Here is a 22,734-nt window from a genome sequence, read left to right on the forward strand (position 1 = left end):
GCTTCAAAACTAAGACTAAAAATAATTCACAAAATACAAGTAATAAATCCTAGTCTACAAGCAAAAAAGATCTATAATTATCCTGAAATAAATCTATTAACTACCTGGAAAACATAGTTATGAGTTAAGTAAAATATAACTTTTGTGATACGTATTGAAACACAGGCTGTTTAGGAAGAGAGAATGCCATGTTTCAAAACACAGAAACACAATTAAGTTAAACATATAAATACATGTACACATAAGAGGAAACAATGTGATAAAGGGAGATGACAGAATAATCCTCAAAATCCTTGTTAACTAATGGTGAGGGGTTAGGATATATAAAGTGAAAAGAGTAGCCATTTCAGGGAAACCAATATATTATTAGGCTTCCCTGGTGGCTCAGACGGTAAAGCGTCTGCCTGCAATGCGGGAGACCCGGGTTCAATTCCTGGGTGGGGAAGATCCCCTGGAGAAGGAAATGGCAGTCCGCTCTAGCACTCTTGCCTGGAAAATTCCATGGATGGAGGAGCCTGATAGGCTACAGTCCATGGAGTCGCAAAGAGTCGGACATGACCAAAAACAGGAAAAAAATTACAGCTTGTTAAGAATAGTTAATAATTCACTTGGTAGAAAATGGTTTAACAATCAGCTTTAAACATTTTTATAAGTAAACTTTATTTTATAAGTAAACTTTAAATATTTTTATAAGTTTTTTCTCAATAAAATGTATGTATCTCTCACTCAAATACGAACAGGTAAAACACCACCCAGCTTTTCTTATACTTTAAATACTGCAGGATACTAATATACTATCCATATAAAGATAACTAATATATTTAATTATATTAATTTAGTTAACATATTATAAAAATAAGTATAATGTATATCCTTAGCCGTAAGTGTAAAAATACTTGCTTAAATTAAGGTCTAGTTTTAAATTGGTAAAATCCAGGACCTAGAAACATGAGCTACCTGAAACTTTCAGTAAAAATGAATTTTCTAACTACTAAGTGGATAAACAGGAGAAATAAGAAAGAAAAAAGAAACAGTATTAGCAACAGACAGAAATGTTACTGGAAAACACTTATGTCAGCTATGAAATCTTAAAATACTGAGAATACAGAAGGATCCTATTCAACCATTCATATATAAAATAACTGTGGATGAAGCCATCTCGGTTTTCTTCAGGTACCGGTTAAAGAAGCGACTGGCTACCCACTCCAGTATTCTTGCCTGGAGAACGGACAGAGGAGTCTGGTGGGCTACAGCTCATGGGGTTGCAAAGAGTCAAACACCACTGAGCAACTAACACTTCCACTTTCCACTTTCATGTTTATGGCAACAATGCTAGCTTAAGGTCACTGCTTTAAGTTCAGACAAATGTTTATCATTCAAGCCGGTGCTCATTTCACTACCCTGTGCTGACTGCTGCACAGGGTTCAATTTTACATTGAGTGTCCATTGGATTTCAAAATTTTAGGCCTGCTTAGTCTCTTCAGAGCTTTTAATATGCTAATACATAGAGGATTTCTCAAGATGATAAAGTTAATAATAGGTAACTTCTGCAGAGCATTTATCATGGGCTGGCTAAATGCTGTGCATACATCAGCTACAAATACAGCTATTATCTCCATTATATACAGAAGAAAATTTGACTTAAAATTAATTTGCCTCAGGTCATGTGGCTAGTTTGTAAATGAGGATTAAAACTTAGGTCTGTCTGATTCTGGAGTTAGCTCCTTTAATGCCCAAGCTATAATATCAATAAAGGATATGATTATGACGCACTTCCCGAAGTATTTTGCCATGGAATGCTAACCAATGAAAAGCTATTAAAATTTACTTGAACAAAAATTTCCTACAACAGTTTGGGAATGCTGACTTACTCTGCACCAAAAAAAAAAAAAAAAAAGATTATGTGATTAAAATAGATATAATACTTAACTGCATGCACAGTAATTACAAATCTAAAACATTTACAGAGAAGAAAACAGTATATCCAGTATGTTAACTGTATTTGGACAGTAGGAGTCAAAGCTTTTTTCCCCTTTTTCCTCTACTAAATTTTAAAAAATAAACATTCTATGATAAAAAACTTTGTAAAGTATTAACTAAGTTACTCTGCCCTTTCACGTTGTTTTTTTCAACATAACCACCATATTTCATCAAACCTAAAATGCTGCTGTAAGATGCCACTAATGATAAAACCAGGTGAAGCTGATTTTATGAAACACATGAATTTAGACTGTATCTTAATCATTAAAACACTTACATAAAAAATTATTTCTGAGATTCCTATCATTTCTTTTTTTAAGATTTTTTTTAATGGACCATTAAATTTTTTTAATTGAATTTGTTACCATAATGCCAGTATTTTATGTGTTTTTTTGGCCACAAGGCATTTGGGATCATAGCTTTCTGACTAGGGATCAAACTCATACTCTGCATTGGAAGGCGAAGCCTTAATCACTGTACCATCAGGGAAGTCCCTGAGAGCCCTATCATTACTAAATGGCTTCCCTTTACTTCAGCAATCTTTCAGTAGTCTTCCTCATTCTGATTTTAAATTGCCAGTATTTTAAAAATTAACAAATCTTCTACCCCAGTCTCTCAATGTTAGGAACCAATCAAACAGTTGCTTTGAAATGGCAGTTTTAACTACAGATTTTCATTTCTACTTTATAGCATAGAGAACTCCACAAAAATTTGGAAGTGATTCTCTATTTCTCAAAATATCTGATTTTGCTGTCTCAGAATTGCAATTAACTAAAAATTTATATTCTCCTTAGACACTCTAAGCATTGTATCTCATCAAATATAAGATGTCGTCAATTGTGTAACAGCTCCAGTAATTAAGGAAAAAGCCATCGCTGATTTAACTGATCTAATTGATCTAATGCTTTCTTACATTTAGTCACATCCTGTATTATGTACTGAAATACCTGCTTTGAATTTACTGTTTCTTGCTTTCAAGTATGTGATCAGGGGATGAATTCAAATTTCAGCTCTGCCACTCATTCATTAGCTGTGACTGTATTACTCAAGTATAGCTGATTTACAACGTTGTGTTAGTTGCAGGTGCACAGCAAAGTAATTCAGATATACACATATACACACACACATATTTTCTTATTCAGATTCTTTTCCCATATAGGTTGTTACAAAATACTGAGCATAGTTCCCTCTGCTATACAGTAGGCCCATGTTACTTAACCCATTTTATATAAAGCAGTGAGTGTAAGTTACTCCCAAATTCCTAATTTACACTCCCCTGCCTCATCTTTCCCCTTTGTTGACTATAAGTTTGCTTTCTACATCTGTCTGTTTCTGTTTGGTAAATAAGTTCATTTTTAGATTTTACATATAAGTGATATTGTATGATATTTGTCATTCTCTCTCTGACTTCACTTCACTTAGTATGATAATCTCCAGGTTCATCCATCATGCTACACATGGCATTATTTCATTCTTTTTTACGGCTGAATAGTATTTCATTGTGGATATGTGTGTGTGCACACAAATGTGTGTCTATACACACCATATCTTCTTTATCCACTCATCTCTTTGATGGACATTTAAGGTGCTTCCACGTCTTGGCTATAGTAAATAATGCTTAGGTAAACACTGGGGTGTGTGTATCTTTTCGAATTATAATTTTCTTTAGCTATCTTCCCAGGACTGGGATTGCAGGATCATATGGTAGGTCTAATTTGTTTTTTAAAGAATCTCCATACTGTTCTTCATAGTGGCTGTACCAATTTACATTCCCACTAACACTGCAGGAGGTTTTCCTTTTCTCCACACCCTCTACAGCATTGATAATTTATAGATTTTTTTGATGATGGCCATTCTGATTGATGTAAGGTGATAACTCACTATAGTTTTGATTTGCATTTCTCTAATAATTAGCGATGTTGAGCATTTTTCATGTGCCTTTTGGCCATCTGTATGTCTGCTCTGGAGAAATGTCTATTAGATATTCTGCCCATTTTTTGATTGGGTTGCAAGGTGATCACCACAATAATCCGGTTAACATCGTTTACCATACATAGTTATAATTATTTTTCTTATGATGAGAACCATCAAGATTCAGTCTCCTGTCTTCTAACATGCAAAACTATTATTAACCATAGTCACTATGGTGTACATTACATCCCTGTGACAATCATTTTACAACTGGAAATTTGTATTTATTCTTGTTTGTCTTTACTCACCAGAGCTTTCTTCCCCTTTATGAATGAGGACATGGGATGCTGCAGGGCTTAAGGGATGGCTATGAGAGTATGGCTAAGAGAAAACAGTCCATGTATCTCAAACACTATGGCCATTAACACAGAAAAGCCTTTTGTCCAGTGACATATATAAAAAAATTTAAAAGGGATATGTCCTGGTTTCCCAAGACCCTCTACCAAACAAGGTAATCTTTTATCTGGTATGATTTTTCCCAACAAGATTTAACCAAACCTTTACCTTACAGGTGCACTCACCACTGTTTTTTTTTTTTTTTTTTTCCATTTCTAATCTAAGAACACAGTTAATTAATAGTAGCCACTATTTTAATGGGCCTGGCATACTACATACACTGTCATTTAATCTTTACAACCAGTTTATAAACTCAAGGGAAATTATGTGACTTGTCTCAGTTCAGTTCAGTTCAGCAGCTCAGTCGTGTCCGACTCTTTGTGACCCCATGAATCCCAGCACGCCAGGCCTCCCTGTCCATCACCATCTTCCGGAGTTCACTCAGATTCACGTCCATCGAGTCAGTGATGCCATCCAGCCATCTCATCCTCTGTTGTCCCCTTCTCCTCCTGCCCCCAATCCCTCCCAACATTAAAGTCTTTTCCAACGAGTCAACTCTTCGCATGAGGTGGCCAAAGTACTGGAGTTTCAGCTTTAGCATCATTCCTTCCAAAGAAATCCCAGGGCTGATCTCCTTCAGAATGGACTGGTTGGATCTCCTTGCAGTCCAAGGAACTCTCAAGAGTCTTCTCCAACACTATACTTCAAAAGCATCAATTCTTCGACGCTCAGCCTTCTTCACAGTCTAACTCTCACATCCATACATGACTACTGGAAAAACCATAGCCTTGACTAGACGGACCTTAGTCAGCAAAGTAATGTCTCTGCTTTTCTAACACCATTCAAATATTAAATAGTAAAGCCATGATTTTAACTTGTGTTTGATACTCCTAACCTCACACTAGGAGTTATTTTAAAGTGTTCCCCAAACAAAATTAAAAAAGATTAATTCATCATCCATTAAAATTCTTGCATAACTACATTATGAGGACTGAAAGTCTCACTGGCCATTTCTTACCACCCCTATTTAAGCCACCACCGTAACTTGCCAGAATTTGCGCACACGTCTCCAACCTGGTCTTTCACCCTATTCTCTCCAGTCTATTCTGGACAGCAGCCAGAGAGATCCTTTCAAAAAGGCAGTCAGGATGTAACACTTCACTGCTAGTGAATTCACTGCTAGTGAAGTGACCTAAATGCCCTTCAAGATCCTTCAGGACCTGTTCCTGCTCTCTGATTCTTTCTCCAGCTCTAACTCCTTCACTCAACTCTGACCTACAGGCTTCCTTGTTGTTCAAGCGAGTTTCTGTCTGATGGCTTTCGCAGTGTTTGATCCCTCAGCTTGACTCTAGTACCGCAAAATATGGTGGTTGTTCAGTCACCAAGTCCCGTCTGACTCTATGTGACCCTATGGACTGTAGCCCGTCAGGCTTCTCTGTCCATGGGGATTTTCAGGCAAGAATACCGGAATAATCTCCCATTTCCTTTTCCAAGTGATCTTTCTGGACCAGGAACTGAATCTGTGTACCCTGCATTGGCAGATGGATTCTTTACCACTGAACCACTAGGGAAGCCCCTTCCCAAATTACTCTTACAGCTAACTCTCTTGTTTCTGTCACCTCTACTTGAGAGTGACCTTTTCAGTGCGAACTTCAATGGCCACACTAAAATTTCAAGCCATATCCCCCTTCCCCGCTTTACTACTTTTCTTTTCAGCACTCACTAAAACCTAAGACACGATAATGTTTTAAACTCTGTTTAATATGTGTCTTCCTCAATAAAACATGAACTACGGGAGAAAGGAATTTTTATCTGTTTTACTCATTCCTTTTAACCAACGCCTAAAACGGTGCCTGGAACATGGTGGACGTCGAATAACTACCTGCGCAAAGAGCGAATTCCCATCACTGCACGCAGTGCTCTCTCACACGCACAAAAGTAAATATGTTTGTGTATATACTTTTTCTAGTAACATCCTTTCCCTTGGCCCCGCGTCCCATTTTTCAAACTTGGCTCCTTCAAGAGGTCCCAAGCTCTTCCATATTTCCTCAGGCCTAGATCCGCGCTGCTGCGCGCGGGCTTCCCACTAGCACCCGCAGGCCAGGTCCTATCTCCCGAAGGCCAGTAAGGGAAAGGGGACTCCTACGATCGCAATCCGTCCTCCCCCGGACCTTCTGCGGACAACACTCACATGTATCGGTGGACTGAAGCACCTCAGCAGCTTCTGCCGGGAGCAGGTAAGGAGCGCCTCCGCCTCACGAAGGAAGTGAGAAAGGACCCAATAAGGTGTCCTCGCTAAACGCCCGAGCGGTCTACAGAGTCCACTCCAAATTCTCTGTCCCCCGCTTTTCTGTGCGCAGCCACACCACATCTCCTGTCGTCCATTCCCTCAGTTAATAACGCCAATCATCCTGCATCTCTTCCTCGGTCGCTACATTTTCTCGCCAGGTTGGGCAAGAGGCAAGATGCCACACGCCGGGGTCTTTCTTTAGAATGCCGTCGCAGAATCTGTGATGTCAAAGGAAAGGGCCGAGCTGCGGGTAGCTGGGAGAGCTGGGAGCTGTCAGCGGAGAGCGCCGGGCTCGCGCTCCTGGCGGGATTCCGAGCTGGCAACCCCCGCTAACTTCGCTCGCGGGCAGAGGGCAGTCTTGGAGCTCCTGGAGCTCCAGGAGCAGCCTCTTTTGTAGAAGTACCTGCAGTGCGCGGCCTGCTGCCCTAAGCAATAGCGGCAACAGCAGCCACAGCGACAACTCTGGGGCCCTGTGTAGCAGCTCTATCCACTTGTCTTTCTGTCTGCCTGCGCCCTCAGACCCAGAGACAGGTATTTGGGTTTCCCAGTTTTTTATGAGTGGTTGAGACGGGAGGTAGAGGCGGGCAGATGCAGCGAGTGACCCCTCACTTCCCGCTATGGTTGAAAGAGGTCACCGGTGCTGCTTTTGGCTACTGATCAGTTTCCAATCCCCACCTACAGCCCTCCTTCTCCCTACTCAACTGAGTCCTTTGAGAACTGTAGGCATTTTTTTTAAAAGGGACTGCTGCCTGGCTGTTCCAAAGGAAGGTTGAAAGAGGAGCTTAGAGAATGTGGATTCGACTCTCTCCGCTAGTCAACGTAGATTCGAACTCTTGCTTTGGTTTGTTTCTTGTTTTCAAAGGCTTAGTTATCGAAATGCGACATTCATTTGTGAAGTGGAAGAATGTAAAAGTTGTCTGGTTGCTTTTCAAGGACTCTTGTCCCTGTTTTTGTTTGGGCTGAGGAAAAGTATATATAAAGTAAATGGACTAGTGTTATTAACCCATTAAAAATGTGTAAACTGTTTTATTTATAATGAAATTAGCATCTTTTGCCCAATTTTTGACCTTTTTTGCCTATGATGCATTTCTGCTTCAAGTTCTTTGAGGGCAAATATTGTCGTGTTTGTTCACTGGTGGGGCAGAAGCTGGAAAAGCGGCTGACTTAAAATAGGAACTTAAGGATATTTGGTGAATGAATGAATGTTCAGATCGAGCTTCTTATATTGTTTTTTTTTCCTCTCTCTCTCTCAACTAATTTCTCATCTCAGGTATTTTTTCCTCCCCACTGACTTTCTTCCACTTACCAAGTGTGAGGAAATCTATGTGAGTGTATTTGTTGAATGTGAACCTTTTTATGTATACCCAACTTAAGACGTCGGAGAAGGCAATGGCACCCTACTCCAGTACTCTTGCCTGGAAAATCCCATGGACGGAGGAGCCTGGTAGGCTGCAGTCCATGGGGTCTCTAAGAGTCGGACACGACTGAGCAACTTCACTTTCACTTTTCACTTTCATGCATTGGAGAAGGAAATGGCAACCCACTCCAGTGTTCTTGCCTGGAGAATCCCAGTGACGGTGGAGCCTGATGGGCTGCCTTCTATGGAGTCGCACAGAGAAGCGACTTAGCAGCGGCAGCAGCAGCAACAGCAGCAACTTAAGACGTAGTTGAAGCAGAACGTTGATGAAATGGCTTGTGCTAACTAGTGTTTTATAGTTTTGAATTATTTGCATTTTATTTGGTGACTTGATCTTTAGTTGTCTAAGTGATAGGTGTGTCTAATTGAAAATCAAAAGGCATAGTAATAATAAAACGCAGCAGCTCAGTGTCTTCCTTCCTGCCCTCAGTCCTGTTCATTCAAAGATAACCACATTTAATCTTTTCTAATTTTAGGTATGGATGTTGAATAATATGTTAAACTTCGAACTCTTTTTTTTTTTTAATTGACTTCTTAAGATAGCCCACACCATTCACTACCTCTCTTCTACAAATTTTTGAGTGGTTATCACAATTTTTAGTTTTAATACTGGTTAATTTCATAATTCTAAATAATACGTAGACTTTATTTTTTCACATCAACTTTTGAAAATACATATATTTGGCTCCTTATTTAGTAAAGCAAGGAAAGTAGTGACTCTACCTTTAAATGGCAGAAACCACATCCACTCCTGCCTTTCAGTAGATGGACTTTTCCTTATACACTGACAATGTTATTAATAGTTACAGTATATTTCTTAACTCCAATTGTTTTTTGCTTTGTTTATGTGTATAAAAACTAGTAAAACGTTACAATATTATGGTTTTGTAAATAAACTTCAGTGCATAGCCAAGAAATATGCCATTATACATTTTCTTCCAGGTGTTTAATTTCATAACCTATGTACCACACTAATGAGATTTGTAATATTAATGTCAAATGGATTGTTGTTTCCTCCTCTGCAGTAACAAAAATTATGTCATAGTTAAGTGTGCTTAATTTTTTGAATTATACACTAATTATATAGTTTTTGACCCTCCTCACTTTCAGAGAGGACTTTGTACTTTCTTTGAGGGAAAAGATTCATGTGCTTTATTCACCAAGTCCTCTTATTCTGTGTATGAGAACCTCCTCCCTGCCATTTCTCTGCTTGAAGACATTTCCCTTGGAGCCCCATTACTTTCTGTTTGATTTGAACAGATTGCTTTCTGGTCCTTTTGACAGCTTCTATATGGGATTATATTCCTTGAAATCTTGAGTAAGGTACAATGTTACAGTATTGTGCAAAGGTACGATAAGGTACAATGTCTTTTACTACTTGGTCTTCTCCTGTTTTGGTAGCTGCTAAGTCACTTCAGTCATGTGCGACTCTGCGTGACCCCATAGACGGCAGCCCAACAGGCTCCTCCGTCACTGGGATTCTCCAGGCAAGAACACTGGAGCGGGTTGCCATTTCCTTCTCCAATGCATGACAGTGAAAAGTGAAAGTGAAGTTGCTTAGTTGTGTCCGACTCTGAGCGACTGCAGCCCACCAGGCTCCTCCATCCATGGGATTTTCCAGGCAAGAGTACTGGAGTGGGGTGTCATTGCCTTTTCCAGCTGTTTTGGTAGATACATCCTTAAAAAAGTTATTCATAAAAAATATGTGGGTAGTGATTTTATTTTTTAGTGTTTGCATACTGCAAATTATTATTTTACTATTATGATTGATACTTTGGCTGGGTATAGAAACTAAATTATGTTTCTTACAGTTTTTCAAGGCGTCATCATCTTCTGGCTTCCGTTGATCCTCTTGAGGACATGAGAATGAGTGTTGGGTCTTGATGTTTTGACGCCTAAACTATTTGTTTTCTCTCTGAAATGATTAACATTTTTAGTTGTACTTGAAGCTTTGAAAATCTGTTATGACATGTTTTGTTCTAAGTTTGTTCTCCTTGCAATGTACTCATCCGTTGAAGCCTGAATAAATATCTCTGGTTAATTTAGTCTTCTTAAAATTAGAAGCATCTTTAATTTTCCTCAACTGAGGGGAATTTTCTTCTAATCATTTATAATTTTTTCCTCTTTATTTTTCTCTGTTCTCTTTTGTTGAAATTCCTGTAAGGTGGTTGTTGAATTCTTGGTTTGATTCACTGTGTTTGTAATCTTTTATGTTTTTATCTGTTTGTGCATTTGCTTCATGTTCTGAGTTGTAGTCTCAACTTTATTTTTCAACACTTCTATCTAGTCTGATAATCATATGTTTAATTTCCAAGCACTGATTTTTACAATTATTTTTCTCATATTTGCTTAATTTTGTTTCATTGTTCTTTTTTTAATGAGATAAATTTTATGTATATTAAAATGCACTGATTTTAAGTGACCAGTTTGGTGAGTTTTGATACATGTCAACAAACATGTAACAATCACCACCCTAATCAAGATGTGAAACATTTGTACTACTCCAGAAAGTTCCTACCTTTCCATTGCCAAGACTGTTCCCACCACCCTCCTCCCCACCCCAAGCACTCCATTCTCATTCTTACCACTATAGTTTAAAACTGTAGTCCTGTAACACTTAAATGGAGCCATAGGATATGAACTCTTCTGTGTCTACTGCTTTCATCAATGTAATATTTTTGAGATACATCCATATTTTGGCATATTTATTCCTTTTTTGTTGTTTTGAAATAGCGTTTCATTGGATGAATATACCACAACTTGCTTAGAAGTTCACTCATGTGATGTTTACCTTGCTTCCAGTTTGGGGCTGTTATGAAACAAACTACTGTGAACATTCTCATACAAGTATTTTTATGGACATTTTAGTTTTTATTGGGTTAATACCCAATAGGAATGGAATTTGAGTCGTAAGGGGTACTATTAACTTTAGTACAGTTTTTCAAAGTTCTTGTGTCATTTTAGCACTACCATAAACAGCAGAGAATCAGCTCCAATTCCACATTTTTCTCAACGCTTGGTATTGCCAGTCACTCCAATTTTAGCCATTCTGGTAGCTGTAAAATGGTATGTTGTGGTTTTAATTTGCATTTTCCTGCTGATTAATTACATTGAGAACTATTTATGTGTTTATTGTCTATTTGTATTCCTCTTTTGTGAAAAATACACATTTCAGATTTTTACCTGTTTTGTGTTGACTTGTTTTTCTTTTTATTATTAAGTCATAGGCATTCTTTATATATTCTGAATGCTAGTCTGTTACCAGATAAGCCCTGTTATCATATATGCAAACATACATGCATATATATATACACATATATATATGTATTTTATAAAAATGTCATATGTATATATAGATAGATAAGTCATAATTAACTTTAGTTTGGATTTGTATTTTCTCAAATGTGGCTTTTAATGTGCATTGTTTTCAATTTTGATGAAGCCCACTTTATAAAGTTCATCTTCTTTAAAAAAAATCTCATTGTTTTGTTTTTAATCGGCTCAGATGAGATCTCTTTTCATTTTAATTTCCATTTGTTTGTTGCTAGGACAGAGAAACAATAGATTTTTAAAAATAAAGTATTTTTTTAAAAGATTTATTTATTTATGTTTGGCTCTGCTAGGTTTCCATTGCTGTGCACAGGTTTCTCTGGTTGCCACGAGCGAGGCAACTCTGTTGTGGTGCTCAGGCTTCTTACTGCAGAGGCTTCTCTTGTTGCAGACCACAGGCTCTAGGACGCATGGGCCAGTAGCTGTGGCTTGTGCGCTCTAGAGCTGGGGCTTGGTGGTTGGCGGTGCAGGTGCTTGGTTGCTCTGTGTCATGTGGGATCTTCCAGACTAGGAATCGAACCCATGTCCCCTGTGCTGGCAGGTGGATTCTTAACCCCTGGACCACCAAGGAGGCCCCTAAAGTTCATTTTTTATGGCTTTTCTTATCCTGCTTGAGAAATCTTCGCCTATTCCAAGGTTGCAAAAATATTCTCTCTTTTTTTTTTTTCTTCTTGTGCAGAAGACTTACAGTTTTAGCTTTTACATTTAGGTCTATAATCCATATCAGACTTCTGTGGATGTAGCAGTAGAAATTGAGGTTAATCTTCTTCCCATATGAACGTCTTTTTATAGCACCATTTATTAAAAAGACTGCCCTTTTCCTATTCAATTCCTTGGCTTTTGTTGAAAATCATTTCATTGTGTTTAAAAATGTTTTTCAATTTAAAATGAAAAAAGCTTTCAATTTTATGAAATATATATAGCACATATATATAGATAGGTGGAGATATGGAATGTGAAATTATGGAGAATAATATGAACACCCTTAACCCATCAATTAAGAACTAGGATATTACTTAGTATTTTTGAAGTTTCTTATGGATTCTTCCCTAATCTCATGACTGCTTTTCATACAGTGGTGCAGTAGTAACCTTATCCTTGGATAGGAGGATAAATAACTTGCCAGTGGTGTTGGAGAAGACTCTTGAGAGTCCCTTGGACTGCAAGGAGATCCAACCAGTCCATTCTGAAGGAGATCAACCCTGGGGTTTCTTTGGAAGGAATGATGCTAAAGCTGAAACTCCAATACTTTGGCCACCTCATGAGAAGAGTTGACTCATTGGAAAAAACTCTGATGCTGGGAGGGATTGGGGGCAGGAGGAGAAGGGGACGACCAAGGATAAGATGGCTGGATGGCATCACTGACTCAACGGACATGAGTCTGAGTGAACTCCGGGAGATGGTGATGAACAGGGAGGCCTGGCGTGCTGCGATTCATGGGGTCGCAAAGAGTCGGACACGACTGAGCGACTGAACCGAACTGAACTGAATGGGGGTCTGGTGGCAAAGTTGAGTCTTCTATTCTTCAGCCTTTCAAATGCCATATTTCTCATTTCAGATATTCTTCTGACTGCTGTTGTTCACCACTGTTCCCCCCTTCTCTGAATCTGAAGCTTCTGTTCTGAAGAGGATGAGCACACCTCTTAACTGTAGCATAGATTGTAACCTCCTTCTGTCTGTTTCTTATGACAATGCTCTTAGCCTATTCAGAATGCTTTATAGGAATTTCTTGAAATCAGCTCATGGCCTTTTTCCACCCTCTTCCTTATTATGAGTTTACACCTTTTAAAACAGTTCTTTTTAATGTTTAAATGAAGTTTCTGGACAGATTTATGAAAAGCAGCCTATTGTCTTGATTTAGAATTCTAGGTTTTATTGTGAAACTGGAAGGGAAGAATGCAGTCCCTGACCAATCAATGTATTTTTAGTGAGATACCTAGATGAGAGATATATTTTTTGTTGGGAGACCTTTTTCATTGTGGTTGCCATAATGTGATAACAGATTTTAAACTAAGCTTCTTAATCTTCAGGCCACTTTATGATACAATGCTGGACTCCATTTGCTTTGGAAACTATAGTGCTAGGACCCCTCAGGATCTTCAGGTAGAATATCTGTTTCTAACCTGGAGGCAATAACATCTGTCAAGATCAGTGAGGGGAGTAAAACATCACTTGCAAAGCACCTGGCTTTAAAACAAAAATCGATTAGTTATTTAAGTAACATTATAAGGCTGTTTGTTATCTAGTTTGAATTCTTTTTTTATTTTAAAAAATTTATTTATTTTTAATTGAAGGATAATTGCTTTGCAATATTGTGTTGGTTTCTGCTATCAACATGAATCAGTCATAGGTAGACACATGTCCCATTCCTCTTAAACCTCCTTCCCACCCCATCCCACCCCTTTAGATTGTTGAAAAGCCCGTTTGAGTTCCCTAAGTCATACAGCAAACTCCCATTGACTATCTATTTTGCATATGGTAACGTATATGTTTCCATGTTCTCTCTCCATTCATCCCACACCCTTTCCTTCCTCCCCACCCCACCAGTATAAGTCTGTTCTCTCTGTCTGCATCTCCATTGCTGCCCTGAAAATCTGTTCATCAGTACCATCTTTTTAGATTCCATATATATATATATATATATATATACACATGTGCATTAATAATGATATTTGCTTATCTCTTTCTGACTTACTTCAGTCTGTATAATAGGCTCTCGGTTCATCCACTTCATTAGACCTGACTCAAATGTGTTCCTTTTTATGGCTGAATAATATTCCATTGTATATATGCACCACAGCTCTTTATCCATTCATTTGTCAGTGGACATCTAGGTTGCTTCCATGCCTTAACTATTATAAATAGTGCTGCATTGAACCTTGGGGTACACGTGTCTTTTTCAGTTTTGGTTTCCTCAGGGCATATGCCTATTAGTGGGATTGCTGGGTGATGTTAGTTTGATACTTAGTACTGTTAGTAGAGTCCTTGATTATTCTGGTTGGTGTCCTTATTTCCTCTTTCCTGACTCCTTGCACTGTGAAAAAGAAAAGTACTTGTAGTCTGTGGTGTATTCAAACTTCGGGTAAAATGAAGAGCCTTATTAATGTGAATGTACAATAACAAACCTCTTCTAAACTCTTAAAATTGTCAGGCATCCTTGCAGAGGAAGTGTTCTGTCTTTTCCTTTATATGCCATTGCAAATCTTTGATTTTGATTTAGAGCTACAATATAAATTCATGATTGGGTGGTCTTTCCTCTTTGATATTATCTTGAAATTTTCTCACATTGATAATTTTTCTGTAAAATGTACAGATTGACATTTCCCTCCAAATTATATATGGTTATGGCTCAGACAGTAAAGCGTCTGTCTACAATGCGGGAGACCTGGGTTCAATCCCTGGGTTGGGAAGATCCCCTGGAGAAGGCAGTGGCATCCCACTCCAGTACTATTGCCTGGAAAATCCCATGGACAGAGGAGCCTGGTAGGCTACAGTCCATGGTGTCGCAAAGAGTCGAGCACGACTGAGCGACTTCACTTTCACTTTCAATCATATTTAAGGTGAGAAAACACTGGCTTAATGTTTAGCTGATCTATCAAAAAATTCTCTCCTTTTCTAGATAACCTGGGAAGATTGAAGACACCAAGAATGTTTCCCTTGAAGGATGCCGAAATGGGTGCCTTTACCTTCTTTGCCTCTGCTCTGCCCCATGATGTCTGTGGAAGCAATGGGCTTCCTCTCACACCAAATTCCATCAAGATTTTAGGGCGCTTTCAAATCCTCAAGACCATCACTCACCCCAGACTGTGCCAGTATGTGGATATTTCTAGGGGAAAGCACGGTGAGTGTTGTTTTCTCATATTTTGTGTTCTCTACCCTGTTACCCTGATTAGGTTATAATATACACAGTGTATTGTTTTGGATGCAAGAGTTGGACTATAAAGAAAGCTGAGCACCAAAGAATTGATGCTTTTGAACTGTGGTGTTGGAGAAGACTCTTGAGAGTACCTTGGTCTCCAAGAAGATCCAACCAGTGCATCCTAAAGAAGATCAGTCCTGGGTGTTCATTGGAAGGACTGATGTTGAAGCTGAAACTCCAATACTTTGGCCACCTGATATGAAGAGGTGACTCGTTTGAAAAGACCCTGATGCTGGGAAAGATTGAGGGCAGGAGGAGAAGGGGACGACAGAGGATGAGATGGTTGTATGGCATTGCCGACTCAATGGACATCAGTTTGGGTGGACTCCAGGAGTTAGTGATGGACAGGGAGGCCTGGCGTGCTGCGGTTCATGGGGTCACAAAGAGTTGGACACGACTGAGCGACTGAACTGAACTGAACTGATACACATTAAGTGTTAATCACTTAGTCCTGTCTGACTCTTTGCAGCCCGATGGACTATAGCCCACCAGACTCCTCTGTCCATGGGATTCTCCAGGCAAGAATACTGGAGTGGGTTGCCATTCCCTTTTCCAGGGGATCTTCCTAACCCAGGGATTGAACCTGGGTCTCCTGCATTACAGGCAGACTCTTTACCATCTGAGCCACCAGAGAAGCCATTATAATAAATAGTAAACATATTAAGTAATCAGAGTGCGTATGTTTGCTTGCCATCACTTTTCGCTCCAGCCAAACTGAGTCATTAGATTTTTCCTGACTGCATTTGAATGATTCACATTTCTCAGATCTGAGAATCAGGGTTTTTAATATTCTTTTTCAGGGAAGCCCCTATCCTCAAGCATATTTCTTCATCTCTCCAAAAAGGAAATGAAAATTCTAATGTTAGAAACTTTGTGTTCTGTCTCTCGTCATGTCCGACTCACTGTGACCCTGCGGGCGGTAGCCCACCAGGTTCCTCTGTCCATGAAATTTTCCAGGCAAGAAGACTGAAGTGGTTTGCCGTTTCCTTCTTCAGGGGATCTTCCTGACCCAGGGATCAAACATGCATCTCTCACATCTCCTGCATTGGCAGGTGGATTCATTACCACTGAGCCACCTGAGAAGCCCAATAGAAACTTTAGAATTGTCTATTAGAATGTATTTTATGATTGAAAGTAATAATTTGGGCTAAGTTTTTTCCCCTGAAAAGAGGGTCACTAATGTTTTTACCTCTTTGTAGCTGCATTAGTCTTTTTATATAGGATTTCATTTAGTAGAGTTGAATTCTATTGGTTAAGAAGTCAGTATTTCACCAGGAAGAATTTACTGCCTTTTTAGTAGTATAGTTGAGGCTTCCCTGGTAGCACTGGTGGTAAAGAACTTGGCTGCCAGTGCAGAAGGTGTAAGAGATGTAGGTTCAATTCTCTGGTGGAGGGCTTGGTAACCTACACTGTCATTCTTGCCTAGAGAATCCCATGGACAGAGGAGCCTGGCTATGGTCCCTAGAGTCACAAAGAGTTGTATATGACTGAAGCGATTTAGCATGTACACATGCAGTCATAAAGTCAGGTTCTTCTATAACTTGTATCTTAGCCCATTCTCCTTGCTAAAATATAAACCGAGTGGCTTATAAACAACAAGAGTCTATTTCTTACAGTTCTGGTGGCTGGGATATCCAAGATTAAGGCAATAGCAGATGCTATGTCTGGTGAGGCCCACTTCTACATTAACAGTCATCTTCTCCTTGTAACCTCACTTGGTGGGAGGGGAAAGGGAGTTTTCCCGGCCTTCTTTTACAAAAGAAGAGCACTGATCCTGTTTGTGAGGGCACTACCCTTATGGCTTCCCATGTGGGGCTAGTGCCTGTCAATGCAGAAGATGTAAGAGACTCGAGTTCAATCCCTGGATTGGGAAGATCCCTTGGAGAAGGCCATGCCAACCCACTTAAGTACTTGCCTGGAGAATCCCCATGGACAGAGAAGCCTGGTGGGCTACAGTCCGTGGGGTTGCAAAGAATTGAACATGACTGAAGCGACTTAGCATGGACACTCTCATGATCTAATCACCCCCGCCAAAGCCCCACTGCTGGACACCATCACACTGAGGATTAGGTGTCAACATATGGATTGGGGAGGTGGGGCACAAATGTTCAATCCATAGCACCCCTGAAGGTGCTTATGGTGGCAAGATTTTAATTATTTTAAAATTATTTTTGAAAGCTTAATTTCATGCTTAAAATTATTTTAAATGCATTTCAGTGAAATATATTTAATTTTTCTAACAAAATGAATTGTGAAAGTTAACCCCATATACTTAGGGATATTGTACTGTTTTTAATCCCTTAAAAATCTCATTTTCAGATGTTTCAACCTAATATTACAGGTGCTGAAAAAAAATGCAAACTCTTATTTCCTTAGTTTTGCTGAAAAACAGGCTAAATGATACTTTCAAGTAGTCTAGGTTATGCCTCTTGAAAATAGTTTCTCAGAAAGTTTTATAGAATTTGAATGGAAAATGTTTTTGTAATAAATGTTAATAATGGCTAACATTTATTGTTTATTACTTATTAGGCAGTATTCTAAATGCTTTACATATTTTAATTAACTTAATCCTTACAACATTACCATGAAGTAGGAACTCTTATTGTATTCACATTTTACAGATGAGGAAATTGAGGCACAGAGCAATTAAGTAGCAATTAAGGAACTTTTGGCAAGTTTGTTGTTTACAAACAAGCAAATTTAAAAAACCTTTTTGCTAAAGTTTTTGTTTGCTAAAGAGCTTCAAGACAATAACTAAATTGTAGATATCATTTGGGGCTTTTATATAACCAAATAGGTGATAAGATATTGTCAACCCCTGAATGCCTCAAATACCACCCCACCCCTACCCAATTACAAATTCTAAAGAATTTTGGCTTGTGGAATTGGCCTGGTTCCAGAATCACTCCAATATAACTATATGGTAGATCATTATCATCTGTAATGAGTAACCAAAATTTGCTGTTGTAGATCTGAAAAATTGCACTATGCTTATCTTCCCAAATTCTTGCCACTTTACTCAGTTCTTGGGACTTTTTCTCTTTTTTTTAAGATTTATTTGTTTATTTATTTTTGGCTGTGCTGGATCTTCATTGCTCCTCGGGCATTTCTTTAGTTGCGGCAGTCGGGGGCTACTCTCTAGCTGTGGTGCTCTGCTCTTCTCATTGTGGTGGCTTCTCTTGTTGCAGAGCCTGGGCTCTAGGGCGCACAGATTCAGTAGTTTCAGCTCCCAGGCTTTAAAGCACCGGCTCAACTGTTGTGGCGCATGGGCTTAGTTTCTCCTTGGCATGTGGGACCTTCCTGGATCAGGGATGGAACCTGTGCAGGCCAATTCTTTACCACTGAGCCACCAGGGAAACCCAGGACTTCTTTATGCTTGTATCCTGAAGTGCCCTTTATTCTTTCCCACTGACTGGAAGCCTATTTGGAGCATCCCTTCAGATGACTGGGGTCTTGCCTCTGTCCAGTTTTCCCTAGGCATTTTGGGATAATTGACTCAGTAGTCCTAGAGTCAAGAGTCTTGAGCTCCTTTTTTTCATCCCTCTACCTAAGTGAGCCTCTGTAAATACTGAACTAGGAAAAACCTTATGACATAATCTCTCTGGGGAACCCTACTGCTAACTGCACAGGAAACTTCTTTTTAGTTGTAAATGTCAGGTAGGAAGTAATCCTCTTGGACACTGTTAAACTCTGTTAATGTTGAACCTGGCTCAACAATGTGGGTAGTCTCCTTAGGCCCAATAACCGTATTCCTGGTTACTCTGTTTCCCCTGATTGTCCTGCTCATAGGTCTCCACAGCCCTCTCTTCCAGGGACACGCAGATTATGGATATGTATAAAATTCATATATTTTAAGTTTGACTGCCTGGAATGAAAATATCTGTTATTATCCAAAGGTTAGGGAATTTGATTACTTTTTTTTTTTTTTTTTACTGTTGGCAATGTTCATTGTCCTGAAAAGTCGTAAGCGTAAGGAATAACTAATGAAATTAGAGTAAGTGTTGTTGTGAAGGTCTGTTTGTTCCAAACATCCCAGTCATTTCAGTTACATTTAGTTTGAAAAGTCAACAATCTCCTAAGTGAACAATGCATATTTCTCAATGATGTAATCATTTTGGTTTGGACTGTTCTTGTCTCCTCAAAGAATTTTAATTTTGGTTCCTTTATTCTGTTCTTGCTACGCAGATATTTCTCATCTTGTCATTGTTAGTTAGTCCCACACTCTCCCCATTTTACTTGGAGTAATGTGTAACATGTGGTTCATTTTAGTAACATTATGTTTTCACATGTTAGGTTAGTTCAGAAGTCAAGCTTTCACTGTTTCCAACAGATCATTCAGAACTGATTCAAGATGATATTAGTTTCTTGCTAACTCAGCAGGTTGATGTATTTAATCTCAAGAATAGTTTACATTCGAATTTTTGAACTTAATTTATCAAAAGAGAAATTAAGTAAAATATCTTTAAAAGAAAAAAGGTCAGTAAAGCATGAAAATACTTAAGTTAACAAACTTTAATCTTTTTCTTTTGAACTTGAAATCTCAGCAATTTTAGAAGCATAGAAAGGATCATAAATGGTAATATATTCCAATTGATTTGGTATTGATTACCCAAAAATCTTTTTTTTTATTGCTAGAAAATCAAGAACAAAATTATTTTAATTAATAGATTTGAAATTTAGGTGGAGAATAATTGAATTGTTAAGGGCCTATAAGATAATCCTGTATCTCTAGCTGCATATATATATTTCAACCTGAGTGTCTGTATCAGTTAGAGTTCCATCAAAGAAACAGAACTAGTAGGAGACAGATGGCTAGAGAGCCTGATAGCTATAGATTAATTGGTTGGAGTTGGTTTATGTGATTGTGGGGGCTGGGTAAGCTAGCCTGAAATCCATAGGGCAGATCGTCAAGGACAAGGTGAATTTTTATATAATAGCTGAAGTCATAGTCCCAAGAGTAGAGTTTCTTCTCCAGAGAAGACTGAATTCTGCTCTTAAGGCCTTAGTAACTGATTGAGTCAGGACCACCAAGATTATCTAGGGTAATCAACCTTACTCACATTAAACTAATTGTAGATTTTAACCAATTATTTAATGCCTTCACAGTAACACCTAGGCTAGCGTTTGAATAACTGAAGACTGTATAGCCTAGCCTGTTGACTCATAAACCTGACCATCACAGTGACCTAGTAACAATACTGTTTCTTAGGCACAGAATTACCCTTTATCAGTTTGCCTGTATAAATATTTATTTAGATATTTTATTTAAAAGGTGATGAGCTAGTCTCAGTTTTTACTGTGAATAAAGAATGATGCAGTAACTGTATTCTAATAAGCTTTCATATTATCTTAACACATTCACAATTTACCTCTTTCTCTAAAAGTTTTTTAAAATCTTTCATTTAGTCCATCTTTTTATTCAACTACTTTATTATCTGTCTTGCTTAATATTGTGCTCTCTTCCACTTCTTAGCATTGACTTAAAACTTACAATTCAAGCTGTATGTACACTACAGAGACACTTGGCACTCACCAAATATTTTGTATAGGAAAGATTATTTCATGGTGCTTATATGTTCTACTCTTTAAAGTTCATCTTGGTGTCACATTTGTTTTTTATAAATAATGCCACTATATTGCTGACATATTTGGCATGTTATGATTCTCAAATATGTTTGTCATATTTTATTCTGTGAAACTATATTGTTTTATAACAAGCAGAAGTTATTTTCAAACAGTTGTTTACAGTTTCAGGATGAATTCTCTGTAATGATTTTTTGGAGAAAAACCTGGTTCATATTGGAAACATTGTCTTGGTATATATTCCATTACCTCTGGGAGAATCTTTGATATTCTGCCAGGATTATGGGTCTGCTATATTAAAGTAATATTTACTTTAAATTTCCTTAGGATCCTGTAGCTTTGGCAAACTCTAGTTTATGAAGTTTTGAAGGAGTTTCCTGAAGAAACTTGATCATTTTTTTTCTAAATCATTGTGAATCTGACAAATTTCATACTAATGCCAAACACTTTAGATATGGAGACTTGTGAATATCTAATTTAAAATTATTAATTAATGGAGTATGCACATTGTAGCATATTCTGATGATATTTTATATTAAAATCAGTGCTATTGTGGTATTATTATGCCTAGTTTACAGAGCAGGCATATACTTTTCTACAAAGGACAGATTTCTGTTTAGAAAATGACAGTCATTATATGAGATTTATTCATTTCTAATGGCCACATTGAGTCTTTGCTCAAGTTAACTAATTTAACAAGTATTTTTAAATTAGATGTGTATGTTTGAGATATCATGTTAGACACTGGTGATGCATTTTGAACAAGGTCAAAATCTTTCCTACCGTCAGGAAATGCATTATCTGGTAAAGAACAAAGATATTAGATAAAAATGTATACAAATCCTTAGGATTTCAAATGAGTGCTACAAAAGAAAAGTACATTGTGATATAGATTATATTATAGAAGGAGCAAATTGATTTGGGGAGACCAGGAAAGTGTTTCTGGAGGAAATCACATTTAACTGTATAGTAATAATAATAGCTAACACTTAGTGATTCTTATATGCCAGGTCCTTATTTTATATTAACTCATTTCAGCCTCACAACAGCTCTATGCAGTAGGTCCTTATTTTTCCCTCATTTTGCAGAAGAGGAAACTTTGGCATAGAGAGGTTAGCAAACTAATGAGTATTAAACCTAAAATTTGAGCCCAAACCAAATAGTCTGTACTCTTAATTACTGTGTTTCATGATAGGTGTTCACTGGGAGAAAAACAGGGACGATCATCTTAGGCAATGGGAATCCATGTAATAGTACTTTAAGGTAGGAAAGGTGAAGGATAACAAAAAACAATGCTAGACAGGGAGTTACATATTCACTTTTATTAATTATTATTTTAGCACTTAGATTTTAGTATGACAATATGTTGGAGGGCAGTGACAATTAATCGGAGATGATTGGTTAAGAGATTGTTTTAGTAATCTAGTATGAAATGATGTTGGCTTGGACCCAGATTGTGGTAGATGAAGCAAACTGCAAATTCTGTAGACATTTGAGAGATAGAAATAGCAGTGCCTTTTCTTTGGATTTGAGGAATGGAGATTACTGCTAAGTTTGTAGCCTGAGCAGCTAGCAGGATAGTGGTACCATTTACTGGTTCTAAAGGGAAAGGCTTGAGGAGCAAACTATAAATTCAGTTTGAGTTCTGTTGAGTTTGAGGTGACTTTTATATTAAAGTGAGAAATTGGCTATGGAGTTTAAAAGAGAACTCTGGGCTTGACATAAAATTTAGGAGTTTTTCAGCCTTGGGAGTAAATAAGGAGAAAACACAGTTGAAGGCCCAGAATCAAAGGTGGAGGAGCTAGAAGGATTTAAGTTTGGGTAGAAGAGTTACCAGTCTACCAAGGAGACTAAGGAGAGGTAGCCAGTGAGGTGTAAGGAAAACTGACAGAAATGCTGCTTCCCATT

General features: G+C 38.1%; 2 protein-coding genes across 2 annotated transcripts in view; one reads left to right on the forward strand and one right to left on the reverse strand.

The window, feature by feature from the left end:
- Window positions 1-7,194, reverse strand: part of AIMP1 (aminoacyl tRNA synthetase complex interacting multifunctional protein 1) — a 30,858-nt gene extending 23,664 nt beyond the window's left edge. The window contains exon 1 of the mRNA XM_069593565.1: window positions 6,479-7,194. Coding sequence (XP_069449666.1) covers window positions 6,479-6,480 — 2 coding nt within the window. The 5' untranslated portion in view covers window positions 6,481-7,194. The remainder of the gene's footprint in view (window positions 1-6,478) is intronic.
- The window catches only part of TBCK (TBC1 domain containing kinase), a 212,855-nt gene continuing 196,901 nt past the window's right edge, over window positions 6,781-22,734 (forward strand). The window contains exons 1-2 of the mRNA XM_069593562.1: window positions 6,781-7,108; window positions 14,944-15,165. Coding sequence (XP_069449663.1) covers window positions 14,973-15,165 — 193 coding nt within the window. The 5' untranslated portion in view covers window positions 6,781-7,108; window positions 14,944-14,972. The remainder of the gene's footprint in view (window positions 7,109-14,943; window positions 15,166-22,734) is intronic.

The sequence above is a fragment of the Ovis canadensis genome, chromosome 6 (genome assembly GCF_042477335.2).
Source record: "Ovis canadensis isolate MfBH-ARS-UI-01 breed Bighorn chromosome 6, ARS-UI_OviCan_v2, whole genome shotgun sequence".
Lineage (NCBI taxonomy): Eukaryota > Metazoa > Chordata > Mammalia > Artiodactyla > Bovidae > Ovis > Ovis canadensis.